Here is a 20832-nt window from a genome sequence, read left to right on the forward strand (position 1 = left end):
TAAAAAACTAAAAAGAAAACACTGCCAGCCCCAGCAGAACACGCTGGGGCCGAAAAACAAACACACCAAAACAAAACAAATAACACAGCCAGCCCCAGTGGAACGCTATGGGGCTGGGAAAAAACACTCACCCCCACACACAGTCAGCTCCAGTGGAAAGCTATGGGGCTGGGGAAAACACTCAACCCCCCCCACACACACACACAGCCAGTCCCAGTGGAACATCATGGGGCTGCGGGGAAAAACACACCAAAACACACAAAAAATTACAGCACAGAAACATAGCTCTCCCCAAAACCCAAACCCACCCTGCAAAACAAAGTAAATGTACTTACTCAGGAGCAGAAAGCAGCTCCAGGCAGTCCCGAAGCCTCCTCCGATGCACTCACTCTAACTAGTTGTGGCAAAAGAGGTACAAAGAAGCAGCCTCTTCTCCTACCAACGGTTACCAGATTTGAATTCCCCGCCTTCCCTCCCCTCGCCTTTTTCCCATCACAACTCGAAGCTCCGGCCGCAAGTCAAAGCAAAATTTTGCAGACAGAACTGGTCGTAACTCGAAATGGTCATAAGTCAGGACATTTGTAAGTCGAGATACCAGTGTACAATTTATCCTGAAATTTCTGTAATGCGAGTTCATTGTAGGCCTAATACTTATCAGCTTCACAACATAAAATACTCAAAGAACTGGGGAAGGGATGATACAGTGCTCAAAGTTAGGCATAGTCCAACAGTCAGTCTCTGGTAAAGGACAACTTTTACTGAACCTCAAGACTCCATGAAAGCGAGAGTTTATTGACTCTCTACTGGGTTCCTCATAATATTTAGGCACAAAGGTTTCAGAATTTATGGACTACAGCCCCCAGAAGGAATCCTCCCCCCCCCGACTTCTGGGGACATTAACCAAGAAAATAGGTGTTAATAACTCTTGTGTGCCATCGTCAGTTTTAAGCTCTGTGGGTGCTAAAGAGATTATGGACCTGGTTGGGGTTTTGAGAGACTGTGCAGGGCTGAATGGCCAGAGACCATCACATCATACCTATAATCCCTTGCAACTGCCATAGAGCTGAGCCTCACCTATCCATTTCCCTTGTCTTCTCCATAGGACAAAAATAGCTGCTGGAGTCTGAATTCACTATCTGTCAGGACTTTGATTTCTTGATTAAATCTCTAAGAAATCTGGGTTTGAGAATTCCTGTATATTACATTTCAAGATGTTATCTCCCAAACCATTCTCTTTACAGAAGAACTCAGAATACTATCTGAAAACCAAAATGGTACTCAAGTTGGTAATACTGTATATAGTTAGCTAAGATGGACTAACTTCATGGATTATTTTTAAAATATTGCATGGGTGATTATTGTCTTCTCTTCCCTCCCTCATTTTTTAATACAGTAGTGCCTCACAAGATGAATTTAATTCGTTCCGCAGTTAATGTCTTACGAAAAATTTGTCTTGCAAAACGCTTTTCCCATAGGAATGCATTGAAATCTAATTAATGCGTTCCTATGGGCAAAGAAAGACAGAACAAAGTCAAATTTGGTTTACAAAGTGTTTATTAAGTGGTCTTTAAACTAAGCCATATATATTGTGGGGATGATTTTCAAAAATTTCAATTAAAAAACTTTAACTTTTTAAACATCATAGAAAAACATTTAAAAATCAGCAAACATGAGGCAGGAACAAAAAACGGAAAATATTTGCCTTGTGAGGCATGGCCATAGGAACATTTGTCTTGCGAGTCATTGACCTTTTGCACACTGTATTTTTGAGAGCTGGGAACATGCAAAAGGTCAATGAACTCTACCCTGCCACAAGGACAGGGGAATCACTACACACAAAAGACCAGCTAATGACACCCATCAACCACAGGAACAGATAATCTCTTCTCCTTAGCACAACAATGCCCCCACAACAATACACACTAATCACCCATCTACAGAAAAAGACAAAAGCCTATCTCACAGCCATAAATACTGCACTCCCAAGCCAACTACACCAGAGCACGGAGTGCTGTCCTCTGAAGATGCCGGCCACAGAGACTGGCGAAACGTTAGGAAGAACAACCTTCAGAACACGGCCAAAGAGCCCGAAAAACCCACAACAACCATTAGATCCCGGCCGTGAAAGCCTTTTATTTTTTCTTTTTTTCTTTTTTCTTTTTTTCTTTTTTGCTTTTACATTTGGACCTAAATATTCTTTAATTCTACAAAATGGAGTTATTTCCTTAGGTAACTGTTGGATTTCTCTCGGATGCAGTTTTTCTGCCCAAGAGAGAGAAAATGTGCAGTCTTTAGTCTTTCTTCACACTTTTCCACTGGCACATGAATGTGAATTCTCCTTTGGCCACTTGACAGTTTGTTCTGAGGAGAAGCAGAAAATTTACTGTAACCTCATCTGTCTAACATCAGAGTTGTGCAACTCCTCTGAAAACATGTTCTACTATCTATTTGGCCCACCAACAGCTTCCTTTACTTAACTGGAGAAGCTGACCTGCTGCTAGAGAAAATGAGGAACTGATGTTTTCAAAAGAAAGGTCACAATTTCTGAGAAACAGGGGTTTGTCCAGACTCCTCCTTTCTCCAAGGGTATAGAGAAATGCTGTGCTTACGTGAAGAATTAGTCTACTGGCCCTCTAATTATAAGTAGTCTTATCTACAGTTTATTGAAACAAGCCAACATTAAACCAAGGTTCAAAAAGTTAGCTTGTTTCAGACACTGTAAATAAAACTGTTAGGCCCAAAACTTCAAATGCAGTGAACTAGCAAGAGTAGTGAAAGCTTTTCTCCTGGCTGTTCCCAGAGGAGAGGGAAAAGGAACCTGAGGCTATTGCCTGAAACACTCAGCCTTGGTTTAGTATTGGACTATATGAGGCCAGAAAGATGGGTTGACAGTTAGCACTGCCTATTAGCATAAAGATGCTTCAACTAAACAGGAGGAATAGAAGTCTCCTCTATTCAATCCCAGGAAAGCATGAACTGAGCCATCTGTGTTTCTTGTCAAGATCCAAAGAAAAAAGTTTAAGAGAACTGGTTATGATCTTACCACAAGCCTTACAAGCAGCAATACAGATCTCTTCTGCAACATACTGTCCAGCTGGAAAGTGCAGATAATCGCCTTCAGCCTTTTCTGGGGAATGATAAAGGTAAACCCGAAACAATGGCTCCGTCTGTCTAGGAAGAGTTGAATTCCCAACAACGCTGCCATTCTGATGAATGGTGGATGATGCAGTCCCTTCCATCTCTGTCACTGTAAGGCAGGCCATAACGTCTCTACGTATTGTTCAAAGCATTCGTCTGAAATAAATTCAAAAAGAAGCTATTAAAGATAGATTAAAAATCAGTATAGGAGAGATCTAGAACATTTCGCATTAATTCGTAACAGCAGAGAATATATAATTCGATACTACTGAATTTAGACTGCAGAGATGATAGCTTTAAAGCTTGTTTAACATTTAACATGTTGATTTAAGGCTCTCATGGGAACTCATGTAACATGCTGCATGATGAAAATGTGCTGTTTATAAGCATTCAAAAAAAAGATAAAAAATGAAAATAATTCTTATGAAACGTAGATTCAGCGCCATGAAAAAGCTATTAACAGTTTGATAGCTCAAAGGCTTCTAAAAATGTAAGATCTCAGTTGAAGGGGGGGGAACCCTACTGGGGTCAATAGTCAACACTCTGCTACTGGTGTTATCTTGTCCTTCTTAAGTGCTTTTAGGTAACCTCCTTGTAGAAAAGGTTACTTGTTTTTATTTCAATTTTGCCATCTTATTGGCTTTCCAGTGGAAAGCAACTTCAGAAAGTCATCTCACAGTGGGGGAATGATGTTGTGGATTATTTGTAAGACCAATGTTCTTCATTATACAGTGGTGCCCCGCATAGCGACGATAATCCGTTCCGAAAAAATCGTTGCTATACGGATTTGTTGCTATGCGGGGCAAAAAAGCCCATAGGAATGCATTAAAACACGTTTAATGTGTTCTTATGGGGGGAAAGTCACCTTTAAGGTAAGCAAGGAAAGGGCGCGAAAACACTGTGGGTAGCCATTTTATTTACCTGGCGGCCATTTTGAAACCGCCGATCAGCTGTGCGAAAACCGGCATTTGCGATGATCACTTCCGCGCGATCATCGCAAATGCCCCGTTTCCACACAGCTGATCGGTGGGGCTTCGGGATGATGGGGGGAAGAGCCTCGTGGCGCAGTGGTTAAAACGCTGTACTGCAGCTAAAACTGTGCTCACGACCTGGGGTTCAAATCCCAGGTAGCTGGCTCAAGGTTGACTCAGCCTTCCATCCTTCCGAGGTTGGTAAAATGAGTACCCAGCTTGCTGGGGGGGCAATGTGTAGCCTGTATAATTAAAAAATTGTAAACCGCCCGGAGAGTGCTTGTAGCGCTATGGGGCGGTATATAAGTCCAATAAATAAATAAATAAATGACAAATAAATAAGCCCGCATTTTCACCCAGCTGATCGGTGGGGCTTCGGGATGATGGGGGGAAGCGCTTCCCCGTGATCATCCTGAAACCCCGCCAATCAGTTGGGCGAAAAATGGGGCGTATGGGGAAATATAGGGAACATCGCAATGCAATCGCAAAATCTTCATCGCTATGTGGATTCGTTGTTAAACGGGGCGCCTGTTAAGTGAGGCCCTACTGTACTGTTGCACTGTATGTGTGTGAGGGAAAAAATAATAATTTTAAAACGCAGCAGTTAAAGCTTTGTGGTTTTTAAATACTGTACTCAGTCTTCTTTTCAAGAACATGGAAACTCAATGTAATAAAATCTTCAGACCTATAGTAAGAACAATCAGGGTTGCTACTGAAATTTTATTTTTCATTTCCCTGACTTTCCCCGATCGACATTTGTCAATTTCCCTGACCACCATTCAAATATAAACACAAGTTAAACAATAGATAAGTCATGTTGCATTAATGCAAGTCTTAATGAAATGTTCCACTCTACAAGTACACAAGTCTCAACTGCAAAAATATTTGTCAAAGTAAGAGATTTACCCGAATAATTTTACCTAGATCTACCTGAATCAATTGTTCTAGCCAGGATGGGCTGCTGATGGGCCTAACACAGAGAAAGGCCCAGAGAGAAAGAACAAGAAACCGGGCCTTCTCAGCAGTGGCCCCTCACCTCTGGAATAGTCTGCCCACAGAGATCTGCCTGGTTCCTCACAGGGTGTTTTAAGAGCAAACTAAAGACCTGGCTCTTTAGGCAGCCTTTCCATCCTGTCATCACCTAATGACTTTCCCATTTTGAATTATATTGTCACTGCTGTTAATTATATTGCTTTTGCTTTTATGTCTTATTGCTAGCCACCCAGAGTAGACTTAGGTCTAGATGGGTGGGGTATAAATAAAATAAAATAAAATAAATAACTGCAGCAACATTTCTTTTGCAATTGCATCAAAATTACACCAAGATACAAACTTCAATTCAAGTAAACTCTGAATGCTAACAAATAACATCACATTTTCGTTATTATTTTAAAGATATGCTAAAAATTATATAAAAGTTCTATCTAAAATGGTTTCTCTGGAGTCACATTACAAGACTTACAGTTGAAATTGCAGCAATAATAAAGTTAGAAATTAGAATACAATTAATCTGTTTTTAAAGAACAAAGATTTAAGATATAAAACTATCACTTCTACAGTTTTCTCTTTTTAATTTGTAACTCTTAGTTTTCTATCAGTTTAATGTATTCGCGAAGGCTTTCACGGCCGGGATCTAATGGTTGTTGTGGGTTTTTCGGGCTTCTTGGCCGTGTTCTGAAAGTGGTTCTTCCTAACGTTTCGCCAGTCTCTGTGGCCGGCATCTTCAGAGGACAGCGGACAGAAGACAAAAGCCTATCTCACAGCCATAAATACTGCACTCCCAAGCCAACTACACCAGAGCACGGAGTGCTGTCCTCTGAAGATGCCGGCCACAGAGACTGGCGAAACGTTAGGAAGAACCACTTTCAGAACACGGCCAAGAAGCCCGAAAAACCCACAACAACCATTTCTATCAGTTGTTTCCTCTTCCATTTTGGCTTCTCTCTGTCTTTTTTTAGTATTTTCAAGATGTTTAATTTGTCCCTCAAGTTTCTTCCATTCTTCTGTTTTCTGAATTTCTTCTTGTTGCTTATGGTGTTTAGCCTCCAAGTGCTCTGTGTAGTGCGCATGAGCATGCTTGACTGAATGCAACAGATTCATGTCAATTACAACAGATGCAAGTCCTCCACAGTTCAAGACAACAGCCCCTATTCTGGTGATTCCAAGATTTGGTTTGTATAAAATGATAGTAGAATCTAATGCTGATAGGCCACACACCATCTTGAACTTCAAAGGACATCTCTCAATCAACTTTTCAACAACAGCTACTACCATGTTTCGACACCCTAGACAAAACTAGGCCACTTGACATTCACTCAGTTTAGTTTCTTTGAACAGCTTTTTTGCTGCATAGCCCTTACTTCTGTCAATCAAGTTCTTAGACGATTTCATGTCAATTGTTAACAACTAGGAACCAGAAGATACGTTTTGCAGCTTTTCCGATTTTATACGACGACTCATTATCTTCTTGATTAGCTTACAAAGTTCTCCATACAAAAAAAGGTGCCAGTAGTTTTTGGTTTTGAAACCTTTGTAGAAACAGCTGATAATGTTTTCCAGTTTTCGCAGGGGCTGTCTCTTCACCCTTTCTGGTTTTACGATTTGAAGTCATACTTAGCTTTGAACCTAAACATATTGTGATGGACTGTTGACGTGATTTAATTTTCAGGTTCTTCTGATGTAACGGTCCTTGTGCATGAGACTCCACAGCTCTAATTCCCATATTACAGTGGAACCTCTACTTACGAACATCCCTAAATACAAACAATCCAACTTACGAACAGCTCCGCTCGCAAAATTTTGCTTCTACTTGCGAACGGAGCTTCAACATACAAACGAGAAAAAAACATGGGAGAAAGCGTGAAATTTGAACTTTCAGTTAACCACTGGCCAGCGAAGGGGGTGCTTTTCTGCTACCTTGCTCGGCCAAGCAGTTAGAGTGGATAGGGAGAGAGTCTACAGACTGCCTGGTATTGTACGGTACTGCCTGGTATTGCCTAGTGTACTGAACAGACTGTATTTTTTTTTAATTTTTGATTTTTGACCTTTTTTTTAAACAGAGAGACTGCCTGGGTGAGTACACTATATTTACTGTACTGTACAGGGTTTTTTGCAACTTGGTGGGGGAGCAGGGCTAGGTAGGGGGGTTATGTTTCTGTGCTCTGCTGGGTCTTACAGTGTAGATTTTAGTTTTAAAATGTGGCTCTAAAGTCTGTTTTAAAATCAGAAAATATTCTGTGAGGGGCTGTGGTGGTTGTAGATGCAGGCAGCCAGGCAGGCAGGCTTTATAATGGAGTTTAGACTCAAGTCTCTCCCAACCCCATGCTCTCTTTTTGTGATGAGGAGTTCTGTGCTGGAATAATGCTTGCTAATTGTTGGTGCAAGCAGGCTTTAAAATGGAGTTTAGACTCAGTATTCTGCTACTTCTCTATTCCAGTTGCCACAAGAGCAGATCACGCTCTTGAAGCAGCAGGTCAAAATCCAATGCTTGAATATATTTTAATCACAATTTCCCTGACTTTCCCTGACTTCAGACCAATTTCCTTGACTTTCCCTGACCAACTTCCATTTCCCTGACTTTCTAGAACATGACAACCAATATGCTTAGATCCTGTTTGGTGGAACTTCCTCATATTAAAGTCATTGTGGCGAAGAGCCCAGACTTCACCGTCAATGCGGAACATTCACGCAGGAGCCAATGGGAGAATGGAAGGCGGAGCCAGGGGGGAGTGGATTAGATAAAAGAGAGATCCCCAACCTTGGGCCTCCAGATGTTCTTGGACTACAACTCCCAGAAGACTTCACCACCACTTCTGCAGGCCAGGATTTCTGGGAATTGAAGTCCAAGAACATCTGGAGGCCCACGGTTGGGGACCACTGAGATAAAAGACCGGGAGAGAGAGTCTGAGAGAGTTTTGTGTGTGGCTTAAGAGCAGTGGAGACTGAGTAGAGAACTGTAAGCATGGAAATTGAAGCAGAGGTTTAAATGAGTTGAGGAGAAATATTCTAATAGATTCAGTACAAGTGATTTGCAGCCTGTAATTTAATCTATGAGTCCTAATCGATTATTTTCTTCCCTGTTGAATAAATGATTTATGTTTTGGCCTCACACGTGTCCCAGCATTTAACTGATATTAAAGTATGAACATCTGGTGGCAGTGAAGAGGTAGGAAGAGTGAGAACCTTGTGAAGACCAGGGAAAAAGAGGCTTCAAAGGTGATCGTGACAGTCATCACTACTGATTGAAAAGAAGAAGAAACAGTAACAGCTAGCAAAGTTTTAACTAACTTATCACATCCATGGCATGTGTTCTACATACAAAAAAGAAGGGGAACCTACAGCCCTCCAGATGATACTGGACTACAAGTCCCAGCAACTCTCTTCATGTTGGCTATGGAATTCTCACAAAGTTAAACATTTTATTATGGAGTTCCCACTGTCCTGTTCTCAAAAGCTGAACAGTCTGATTTGCAGTGCTTAGAAAAGTTACTCTTAGGAGCTACAATGCCCAAAAGATGTAACTGCTTTCCACTTCAGACAAAACTTCTATGTCACAGGGCTGTGACATATCATAATTGACATGCAGGTTCCAACATTAATTTCTGCCTCTAAGTATTTTCCTGCTACACATTCAACAACACACTCCAAAAAAGCAGAAGTGGGCAGTTTATCGTTTGCCAGCTGCTAATGGATTGCAAATCCATTATCTAGCACCACTGGTTGTGTTGGCTAAGTGATGGAAACTGCTGTCCAGCAATACACTGGGGGGCAGCAAACAGCTCCTACCTCTGATTTAGGGTATGTCCTCCCTATCCCGTTCCAATTTGTTAAATGTCAATTCGTATGATATAAGTTGTTACTTGCACATATCGTTTGCAAATGCATTTCACAATGGAATCAAAACGGGAAGGAAAAGTATGGGTGAGGTTTCTTCAGAAATTTTATGAAGCAGATTTTAAGTTTTACCACACAAGAAGTCGGAATCCCAAAACAATTCCAATGCCTAATACAGCCTTTTTCTTCAAAGGCTTAGGGTCTCACTATAAAATTTTAAAAAGGACCTTGTCTTTACTAGCTGGGACTCAGTGAAACATGGGCTGCTTATGAAACATAGCAGTCCAGTCCACATTTAAATAAAATTCCCCTCAGTAAGGAATAAAACTTCTAACTATTTATTCTGGATTTGTGCTAGAAGGCAAGAGAAATTAAGGAAAATATTTATCTCTGGAAACGTTAGTACCACCTTCAAAAACAAACTACAGTGGTGCCTCGCAAGACGATGCTAATTCATTCCGCGAAAAACACTGTCTTGCGAAACCATCGTCTTGCGAAACGCGGTTCCCCACTGGAATGCATTGAAATCTATTTAATCCATTCCAATGGAAAATTCGTCATCTTGCGAAAATTGTCCATAGAAAACATCGTCTTGCGGAACGCGGTTCCCCATTGAAATGCACTGAAATCTATTTAATGCGTTCCAATAGGGAAAAATCGTTGTCTTGTGAAAATCATCAATAGAAAACATTGTCTTGTGAAGCACAATACCGATCGCAAAAAACAATCGTCTTGCAGATTAATCGTTCCACAAGGCAACCGTCTGGCAAGGCACCACTGTACTTGTGAAACGATACACAGTGGTGCCCTGCATAGTGACGTTAACCCATTCCGGATTAATCGTCGCTATGCAAAAACATCGCTAAACGGATCAAAAACCCCACAGGGGGCCCAAACTCACAATTCAGCGAAGTTCCTCCATAGTGCCGCCATTTTCGTGCCCTCGGTAAGCGAGGGCAGGGCGCGAAAACACTTGCGGTGGCCATTTTGTGCACTCGGTGGCCATTTTGGAACTGCCAATCAGCTGTTGTAAAAATATCGCAATGCGAAGATCGGTAAGTGAAACACTTACCGCTCATCGCAATGCAAGTTTTTGCCTATCTAAACATCGCAATGCGATCGCTTTTGCGATCACAAAAGCGACATCACTATGCGGGTTCGTCGTTAAACGGTGCGTTAAGCGAGGCACCACTGTAGTAATTTTCTCTTGTTTAATGTCTCTAAAGTTTCCCAATTAAGTATAGTGAGATTTTTAACAGCTGCTGGTCTAACAAATAAAAAGTGACGTGTTGCCTTTTTTTGTTTTGCTGTGTTGTGTTCTCAATAAAACCCACACACATATAATATGCAGAAGACAGAGAACCACAGAGCCTCCACATACTACTGGACTATAGATCCCATGTTCCCTGGTCATTAAGAATGTTATCCTTGACCAATATAGTCAAACACTGGAAGGACCACTGGTTCCATGTGCATTGTGCAATAACTCAATAAACTGTAATGTAGACTAGAAAGGCATACATACAGTTAAGACTAATACACACATTATGATTATAAACAACTATTTCAGCACATTAACGCTGTTTTTCTGCTATTCCTACTCCTGCTGTTCTCCCCATGGGGAGAAAGATTTCCAAAACATGACACATGGAGGTACTCGCCATGTTTCAAAACTCTGGAAAATCAAGGAACTGCTAAATACTGGTACACACAACTTCACTGTTCACATGAGGAGAGAGGGAAGCTGGAATGAGGGTGGATATAATGCATCCCTGTGTATTTATCATAATCAGTTTGGGAATACTTGAGGAGAGTTTTAATATTGTGTAATGTTCACAAAGTAGGAAAGATGCTTTCAAATAGCCACAGGTCTTCTAACAGAATGTCCCACATTGTCCAGAATCCTGATCGGTAGCTATGCTGGCACTATGGGAGTGATGTCAGCACCAGCAGCAGACCGCCACTCTTTGAAGAATTCCTCCTTCTGATTTTGGGTTGCACATCATGTTATCTCACTGTGGCTGAGCCATATGTAATCCAAAATCAAAAGAAGACTTCTTTATCAGCAATTTGCTGCTTCTAAGGAGCTTTGTGGCACAGTGCTTAAACTGCAGTACTGCAGTCAAGACTCTGCTCACGACTTGAGTTCAATTCCGACAGGCTCAGGTAGCCAGCTCAAGTTTTACCCATCCTTCTGAGGTTGGTGAATAGAAGGCCCAAATTGGCGGGGTGGGGCGCAATGTGTAGCTGCATAATTAATTGTAAACCACCCAGAGATTTCCTTAAGCGTTATGAAGCGTATCAGCTTTACAGTACTTTGTTTCTGGTAACATCACTCCTGCTACAAGAGTGGAGCTAGGGAATAGGATACTGGGTACAGAAAACAAAAAAAAAGTCCCAAACAAGCTTAGAGTGTGTATGTACTCTTCCGAAGAGGGTGGGGCTGGAGCTAAGCTAATGACTCCTCTAACAATTCCACCAACTAAACCTCTGGGATGACTACATTAACAGCATGAGTACAAAAGCATCCTGCCCACCCTCGACATGGATGCTTCTATGTAGCTATCACAGTCGCTATGAATGTTGGCAACTGATTTCATTGTCAGAGCTGAAACTGAGCCTCAACTGTGAGAGCAGAGAGAAGGTGTAGTGGAAGTGGCTTAGCAGGGGGATCTACAGCAGCCCCACATTTTGCCACTGCTTCCAAACATGTGAAGACGCAACACCGAGGAAAAACATGTCTTCTGTACGAAACTGACAAGAAACTATATCAAATCAGAGTTCTCTTTAAATAAAGCTCTTTCAGGCCCATTTCAAATCATAAATTTCCATGTATTCTTTTCTTCCTTTTTCTAATAATGTGACAAAAAGAAACTGCCATAAGAACCATATTCACTCATCACCTCCAGAATGTCATGATAAAGCATACTGTTGCAAACTTTTTTTGTTAAATCACTAAAACAGTGAATCCAGAAAAAAAAAGAGATGTACCATGAAAGGCATAAAATATGGAATACAAAGGTGGCAAATATGTAAAACATGATGATTTCACAGCAATTCATATTATACATTGTTTTCCCTGAGAAGACCCAAGCCTTGCTTCTTATCTTAAAAAGCAGACAGCCGGTAATTCAGATATAAGACAACTTGCACAGTGAGGACCACTGTTATCTCTACAAACAGAGCTTGACAGAAAATGGTAAACCACAAAAACAACTCTGGCCTCTGGAAGTAAACACAACTTGAAGAGGGCGGAGAAAGGAGTGTCTGCTGCTAGTGTAAACACTGGGTTTATTTTAAGATTAACACCACGGTCTGTGCTTCATTAAATGCAAAACATTTTAGTAAGTAAGATTTTCTTATTCTGTGTCCCTTGCCCCTGCCAAATCTCACGGCAATGCAATGGGAGTTTCATATATACCCTTAAAGGAATACAGTTGATGTAAACCTATTCCATTCCTCAAAATCAAATACAACATTCTAATAACAATGTGGCATTTATACTTATAATTCCACTTTGGAAAACACTTCCCATTTCCACATTGGAAAATTTTCCAAAGGAAAAAATATTTAAACATTTTAAAGAACAAATTCAGAATCTAAGCATAGAACGTCTAAACCATCTTCATACATCTACATGTATTAAATGTTCAATGCATGAAATGGCAGGAAATTAAACAACCTCAAAATCCATTTGATTCAGTGTATGCCTACAAGGGCCCCACAAACATACAACTCGATTGGGGTTATCTTTGCATTTGCTCTTGCAATTACGCACCAAGGAAACCCAAACCCAAACAGAATTTTATGCTCTGATCTTCCACACATCCACTTCTTGCCCACAAATGGATTATCAGGCAACAGTTTATGACAGCATTAAGGAATATGAGAAAAGCTTTATTCTAGACATATTGTTGCACATCACTACAAGCAGGCTAGTCTCACATAGCATGGGCTTGCAGCAAAGCAGCTGAAAGACATATTGCACACCATTTTTGATACACAGCATTCCCAAAAGACTCTAGGTTCCAATAATAATTGCATGCCGTCAAGTCAATTCTGAGTTATGGCAACCCTTTCCAGGTTTTTCTAGACACAGAAAACTCACAAGTGATTTACTATTTCCCGCTGCTGGGGCCACACTGGGACTGTGCAGCTTGCACAAGACCATGCAGGTGGGCTTTTCTTCCAGGAGGCACAGTGAATCCAGAAAAAATATATCGAACTCCCAATCTCTGGCTCCAGAGCCAGATACCTAAACCAGTGGTTCTCAACCTTGGGTCCCCGTATATTCTTGGAATGCAACTCCCAGAAGTCCTTGTCAGCACAGCTAGTGGCAAAGGCTTCTGGGAGTTGCAGTCCAAGAACATCTGGGAACTCAAGTTTGAGAACCTAAACCATTGAGCTATCCAGGGGCAAAAGCATCTAACACATTTGTCCTACCTCTTTTTATAAATTTGTTAGATTATCCAGATTTTACAGGCAGCAGATTCTGTTGTAGGTTATTTTACAAGAGTTTCATTCTTTTGCCTTCAATATTCCAGAGGAGAGTGGGGGACAGTCAAGATGTTGCTGGACTGTAAATCCTATTACAGGGACAGCATGGCCATCATATGGTGAGGGATGATGCAGGTTGCAGTATTCACCCCATAGCCTAGAACTACCTCACATTTTATAGAGATTTGAAACAGGGAGGGAGAGCCCTCTAATTTTCCAAAAGCAGTCTTATGACTGCAGCTGCCACCCCGAGAGTCATGTACCAGAGGCCTTTTAAAGAGAATTTAAATATGTTCACTCACAAAGACTTTGATCAGTGGTATAAAAGAAAGTTCAGCCATTTTCAGATCCAAAACAAACATCTATCTATTTATTCATTTATCATCAGATTATGATTTCACTAGAGTTTATTTGGTCAAAGCAAATATAACATTAAAATATAGTTACTGGCTGTACTTGGTACTTCTAGTAAATAAACAACACAGAACATTCACTTAGCTGGGAAAATAATAATTTGAGTGTTTTTCTTCTAAAAGTTCTAAAGTACCTTTGTAACCCTGTATATGCTGTTTTATCAAGGCAAAGGTAGTAATGTACCATATATTCATTCAGACCAAATTACTGGGCCAGTAATGGTCTAAGAAGACTTTAATAGTATCAGAAATCAGTTCTCTTTGGATACCATTAAGAGCCTGCATGTCACCACAATAGAAGATGTATGAATTTTCCCTCTCAATGCTATGGACAGAAACCAAAAATCTAAGAAGGCACACCCAAATGTCTCTGGACACTCAAGTGTGCCTCCCCACTCCATGATCTCCTTCTATGACTGCAACAACTTGAGATGGCAATGAACCATCTCTCTTTGTCAAACCATTTACAGCTACTCTGCAGGTGACATGGAACAGCTGCATGGGAGTGAGCAGAATGTAAAGCTCCAGTATGTACATAGATAATTCTCACTTATTCGGGGATGTGCTATGAATGTATGTCAACCAATACAAACAGAGTAACATTACCAATGCACCAGACATACTGCTACTGATTTAGCATTTATCATGATTACTATAACAAGCAGTATGCCAAGTATGATGATCATTCAGAGATGAGTGAAAATAAGACTGATAACCTAAATGCCCCCTCCAGACACTATGGGGAAGAGTAGGATATAATAACAAAAATCAAGAACACCGAAAACAAAACAACACTCTTTCTTTTGCTGTAAGCTTGTCACCCAACATCTAACTTATCAGTTTATCTACCAAGCCTGCAGGCCTACTACAGTTCAGATTTTGAGGAAGAGAATATAGATACTGTACCTGTGACTGAGATTCGGGTTGGAAGAAAATTCACAACTGAGAAGTGGACAGAATACGTAATCACTGCAGTCAGATACAGTACCCAGTGCAGTTTAATGGACAGAGCGACAGACTAGGATTCTGGAGCCCAAGGTTTGAATCCCTACTTGGCCACAGAAACTCACTGGAGTGGAACTGGTAAAAACACTTATTAAATATCTCACTTACCTTGAAAGCCATGTTAGGTTAGCTATAAGTTGGTTGTGACACAACGGCACATAATCAACATTCCCTCTAATTTTCTGTCCTGCTGTGCGGGACAGTGGATGTGCCCGTGGATGGACAGGGCTTAATATGAACAGGAAGTAAACAAACCGGCTGCTTGGCTGCCCATGCACAGCCCCCATGGAGCTTTGGGCGAGCGCGTGAACACACAGCTTAGAGGGAAAACTGCACCTAACACTCAGATACAGATTTACTGTCAATAAGTTAACAGCAACAACACATTGTACTATAAACAAGCAACTAAAAACAAAGTCCATCTCTTCAGAAGAACAGCATAAGACCACTTAGAAGAATCTGCACAATTTCTTTGACCACAGATGTCCAAGATTGTAATGGAAAGCCACATGCTACATTGAATTTGGTATTTAACTATTCTTGCCCAACCTCTGCGGCCTTGTTGTGCAAGCTGAATCTCGTTCAGCCCTGTTACAAAAATTGCAATAGCAGAACCAAAAGGACCAATTTCGGCAGTTCTCTGAACAATAATGTTTCTATCACACACAGCTATTTAATCACAACAGAATTTTTCTAAAGAAACAGCTTCAGATTACATTTTACTTTCAAAAAAACAAACAAACACTGTACTTCCAGAAAGGAGCAAACTGAACACTGTATATAAAATCACCCCATCTATACTTGCCCTTTTGGTTAACAGTATACACAATCATTGTTCGTAACAGGTGACTGGTAGATTTTCAAATGATCAGTAGTAGATCAGCAATGGTTTCCATCTCAATCTTTCAGCAATAATGACAACAAAAAGCCCACCTTAGGCTGTTAAAATTATAGATTTTTTTTTTAGATTTTTTTTTTTAGATTTTTTTAGATTTCTTAGATTTTTTTTTATTCTTGAAAGGGCTTGCTGTATCTCTAAACTCCAGTGCTAGAGACAAATTAATGGCTTAAACAATTACTAAGAGAAACCTGTTGCACAAACCTATGTCTCCCTTCTTGAATCACTAGTAAGCATGTGCCTCTATTTGGTTGACCATGGAGACCTAGCAGAAATTAAAGTACATCCTCCAAAACTTCAAATAGAATGTCTCTTGTGGCTTTGTGATTGCACCTGCTGTCAGAATGTTCTGGGGTAGTACCTTCTGTAAATATTCAAAGCCAGAACTGCTATGTGGCATTAAATGGTTGTTGCAGATATCTCCCTCAACCATCTCTCAGCAAGAGACAGTACCTCTTTCAAGGAATAAAAAAAGAAGGATCCATACGCGTGGGCCCTAGCAGCTACCAAAACAAATCATCGCTACACCTGCCCAAATCTGCTCATTTTATATAAGGTTGTAAGATCATGAATTTTAACTGTCTGCCTTCCATTTGTGAAGGAAGAATATTGACCCACATACTGCTTCTGCAGTTGCCAGCACTAGCAAGAAAGGAGGTAAAACAAAGATGAGATACAGAACCCTGTTGAAACAGATGCAGCAGCTACTGTGTCAGGATTGTGACATGTGCTTCCAGAGCAAGGCTAACTTGGTTTAGAAGTCAGACAAGAGTAAACATAGGCTCAGACAACATAGATCAACAGACTGTTGCTTTATCTTAGAAAGAAAGGACATTGAACTCATTTTGACTATCTTTACAAAGAAGATACCTTATTTACATTACGAAAGAAATGGCATCTAGATCATCATGATGGAAATGGCCTTCAGAAGCTCTAGAACCCTATGTGCAACTATTCAGAGGAGAAACAACAGTGTTGGCATGGTTTCAAGTATTGCTAGGAGAGAGCTGTACACCTTATACCTAAGACAGCGTCAGGAACACCTATAATATGAACAAAGAAATCCAACATTGAATTATTTACTGCAAGGGACTGCAAGGGCTTTATCACATGGCTTTTGGATACAAAAGCAAGGGGGGAAACTTCAAACAATTTGTTTTAAATGAGGTCTTTTTATAGACTATCTTCTTCGTAATGTGTCTGAATAATTGAAAATATGAATAAACGTGATAGAAGACAAATGTAAAATCTCAGTAGTATTGTTTTCCAGCTGAAAACTCTTAGCAAACATACATACATTACACATACACACACATGCACACAATTCTATACAAATATATACACAAACACACATATATACTGAGCCTCGTGGCGCAGTGGTTAAACCGCTGTACTGCAGCCAAAACTGTGCTCACGACCTGGGTTCAATCCCAGGTAGCCGGCTCAAAGTTGACTCAGCCTTCTATCCTTCCGAGGTCAGTAAAGTGAGTACCCAGGTTGCTATGGTGGTGGGGGAATGTGTAGCCTGCATAATTAACTTGCAAACCGCCCAGAAGTGCTTGTAGCACTATGGGGCGGTATATACCGTATTTTTCACTCTATAAGACGCACTTTTTCCACAGAAAAAGGGGGGTAGAAAGCCTATGCGTCTTATGGAGCAAAGGGGGTGATTTCGACCCCACTGGCCCTGTGGGGGGGAGCCTCCCAAGGGTCCGAGTGAGCCTTCCAGGACCCGTGCGAAGCTCCCCCCACACCCCACGGGGCCAGCGGGGGCGAAATCGGCAGCTTCCAGGACCTTTTGTGAGGCTTGAAAGGCTCAGAAAAGGTCCTGGAAGCTGCCGATTTTGCCCGCCCCGGCCCCGTGGGGTGGTGGTGGTGGGAGCATTGCAAGGGTCCCGAAAGGGTCACTAGGACCCTTGTGAAGCTCCCCCCACTCCCCACGGGGCCAGCGGGGGCGAAATCGTGACCTTCCAGGACCTTTTCTGAGCCTTTCAAGCCTCACAAAAGGTCCTGAAAGCTGCCGATTTCGCCCACGCCGGCCCCGTGGGGGGTGGGGGGGAGCGTAGCAAGGGTCCTGGAAGGTTCACTAGGACCCTTGCGAAGCTCCCCCCACCCCACACGAGGGCCAGCGGGGGTGAAATCATCACCTTCCAGGACCTTTTCTGAGCATTTCAAGTTTCACAAAAGGTCCTAGAAGCTGCCGATTTTGCCCGTGCCAGCCCCGTGGGGAGTGGGTGGGTGGGAGCGTTGCAAGGGTCCTGGAAGGCTCACTGGGACCCTTGTGACGCTCCCCCCACCCGCCCCACGGAGCCAGAGGGGGCGAAATAGCCACCTTCTGGGGCTCTTCTGAGGCTTGGGAAGCGTCAGAAGAGCCCCAAAAGGTGGCTATTTCACCCCTTCTGGCCCCCGGGGGAGGCAGGGTGAGTCTTCGAAGGGTCCTGGAACACACCCTAGGACCCTTTGGAGACTCCCCCTGCCTCCCCCTGGGCCATAGGGGCAAAATAGCCACCTTTTGGGGCTCTTCTGAGGCTTGGGAAGTTTCAGAAGAGCCCCAAAAGGTGGCGATTTTGCTCCCTCTGGCCCCAGGGGGAGGCAGGGTGAGTCTTCGAAGGGTCCTGGAACACACCCTAGGACTCTTTGGAGACTCACGCTGCCTCCCCCTGGGGCCAGAGGGGGCGAAATAACCACCTTCTGGGGCTCTTCTGAGGCTTGGGAAGCTTCAGAAGAGCCCCAAAAGGTGGCGATTTTGCTCCCTCTGGCCCCCGGGGGAGGCAGGGTGAGTCTCCAAAGGGTCCTAGAAAACACCCTAGGACCCTTTGGAGATTCACCCTGCCCCCTCCGGAGGCTAGAGGGGGTGAAATTGCCACCTTCTGGGGCTCTTCTGAGGCTTGGGGAGCTTCAGAAGAGTCCCAGAAGGTGGCGATTTCACCCCTTCTGGCCCCTGGGGGGGCAGGGTGAGTCTCCGAAGGGTCCTGGAACACACCCTAGTGTCCTAGGGTGTGTTTCATAAGATGGACCTCTCCATAAGGCTCACCAAATTTTAGGAGAAGAAAACAGATTATTTTTTTCCTGTTTTCTTCTCCTAAAAATTTGGTGCGTCTTATGGAAAGATGTGTCTTATAGAGTGAAAAATACGGTAAGCAGCACGCGTTGCTTTATACATATATACACATATATACACACACATATATGCACGCAGCTTCTCAGGCATTCTAAATTTAGTATGACAATAGTTTTCTATATCTTACCCCCTCTTTTTAAAACTCTAAAAAATATATGCTTGGATATACTGTCACTTTTTACACACATTTAAAACAGAACCATACTAAGATTATTTGTTCAGGACGCCATGTGCAACTTCACTCAACTATGTCATCTTCTAGGTAAATTATAGCATACTATTTTACCATAAATAAGAAAACAATATCATAGCACAGTTTGCATGCTCATCCACAGACCTATCCCCATGGATTTAAATATTCTTCAAAGAATGAACATCTATGTCCTGAAACTATTGCGAACAAATTCATGCAGATGGGCCAAGCACTACTTAGCAGGGGAAAAAGAGAATGTAAGTTTTCACCTATTCATTAATAAAGTCATTTCACAAATACTGTATACATCTTAACTTGTGGTGTATACCAGTGGTTCTTAACCTTTTTGAAAGAAACGCCCCCTTGAGCCACTGAGGAAGTTATCATCGCCCCCCTCCCTGCAGTGATGATCTTTCTTTCTTTCTTTCTTTCTTTCTTTCTTTCTTTCTTTCTTTCTTTCTTTCTTTCTTTCTTTCTTTCTTTCTTTCTTTCTTTCTTTCTTTCTTATTTATTTATTTATTTATTTATTTATGACATTTAAATCCAATGGCACCTGAAAACAAATTTCAATTCCAAGAAAATGAAATGCCCCCAAAAAGTAACATTTAATGATTTAGTAGCAAGAGAATTTTAAGACCCGAAAAGAAATATAAAAAGGGCATAAAAACAATCTGCAATGCAGGAACTAAAAATTTCAAGATGAAAACTCTGAAACTAAATTAAGATTGGAGGAAAATATATATTCATGCACACTGTAAAAAGGCTGCAGCCATCTTCACAGGTTTGGCTTGCTCCAGTGCCCCCCAACCGCTCTCTTCTGCTCCAGCGCCCCCACACCGCCCCTTTTTGTTCTACCGCCCCCCTGAAAAATGAAATCACCCCCTGGGGGGCATTATCGCCCACGTTAAGAACCACTGGTGTATACCACAAGGGCTCTTCAGCCAGTTCACAAAAAAAGGGAAAATCAACAAGTAAATGCAATATTAAATACTCAAAGCACAAATTATGTGGAAAGAATGAACTTAACATCATTCTAGCCCAAACCGGGCTGTGATCCTGCATACCAGGTGGGGAAGCCTTGGGTCCGGGGGGGAAATCCCTCCTCTATGGTATCCCCCTCCTGACATACACCATTTCAAAGTAGGCCAAGAACCTCTTCATCACAACCACACGTTGTTTCAAATCGAAAAATATCTAACACTGTTCTTCCATGTTTTATTCTTTTAGCGCACTTATCTTCTTCAGCTTTTTTTGTTCTTCATTGCCTTTATCTCCTAACATCAGTTGCTTTCTCCCAACTACTGTCTTTGAGCACTGTAGACTGTTTTGAGTTGATGCTGGTAGTAGAGATGGCTCTTGATCAGCTTCTGTTCAAATTAACTATCCTAACATGTCATAACATTCTCAAATATATGAGCTGATACAAATATGAGGCACAGCCAAAATTCATGCTGCAGCATTATTTATTTTTTGGATTCCAGAATTACGGAAGGACTGTTCTGTACCCTTCCAGTCACACAGTGGACATCTGGAAGACATCCAGTTTGTATTGGCTGATCTCATCTCCCTGTTGTCATTTAATAAAAAAAGCACAAATTCATAAATTCCTTTGTTCTATAAAGATCACAGCAGTAGGACTGTTAAAGTTACAAAAACAATTTGAAACACTTGTGTAAGATCACTATTCAGGATTGCCTAACCATAGCACTAGAACAGCATGTCTTACTCTACAGGAAAAAGAACCCATCCTAACATGTTTTCAC

At 41.7% G+C, this 20832-nt stretch overlaps 1 protein-coding gene across 2 annotated transcripts in view; it reads right to left on the reverse strand.

The window, feature by feature from the left end:
* Nucleotides 1-20832, reverse strand: part of JAK2 (Janus kinase 2) — a 97095-nt gene that overhangs the window by 48674 nt on the left and 27589 nt on the right. For both annotated transcript variants that reach the window (XM_020801535.3, XM_020801536.3), the window contains one exon: nucleotides 3044-3294. In XM_020801535.3, coding sequence (XP_020657194.3) covers nucleotides 3044-3263 — 220 coding nt within the window. In that variant the 5' untranslated portion in view covers nucleotides 3264-3294. The remainder of the gene's footprint in view (nucleotides 1-3043; nucleotides 3295-20832) is intronic.

This window comes from Pogona vitticeps, chromosome 2, assembly GCF_051106095.1.
Source record: "Pogona vitticeps strain Pit_001003342236 chromosome 2, PviZW2.1, whole genome shotgun sequence".
Lineage (NCBI taxonomy): Eukaryota > Metazoa > Chordata > Lepidosauria > Squamata > Agamidae > Pogona > Pogona vitticeps.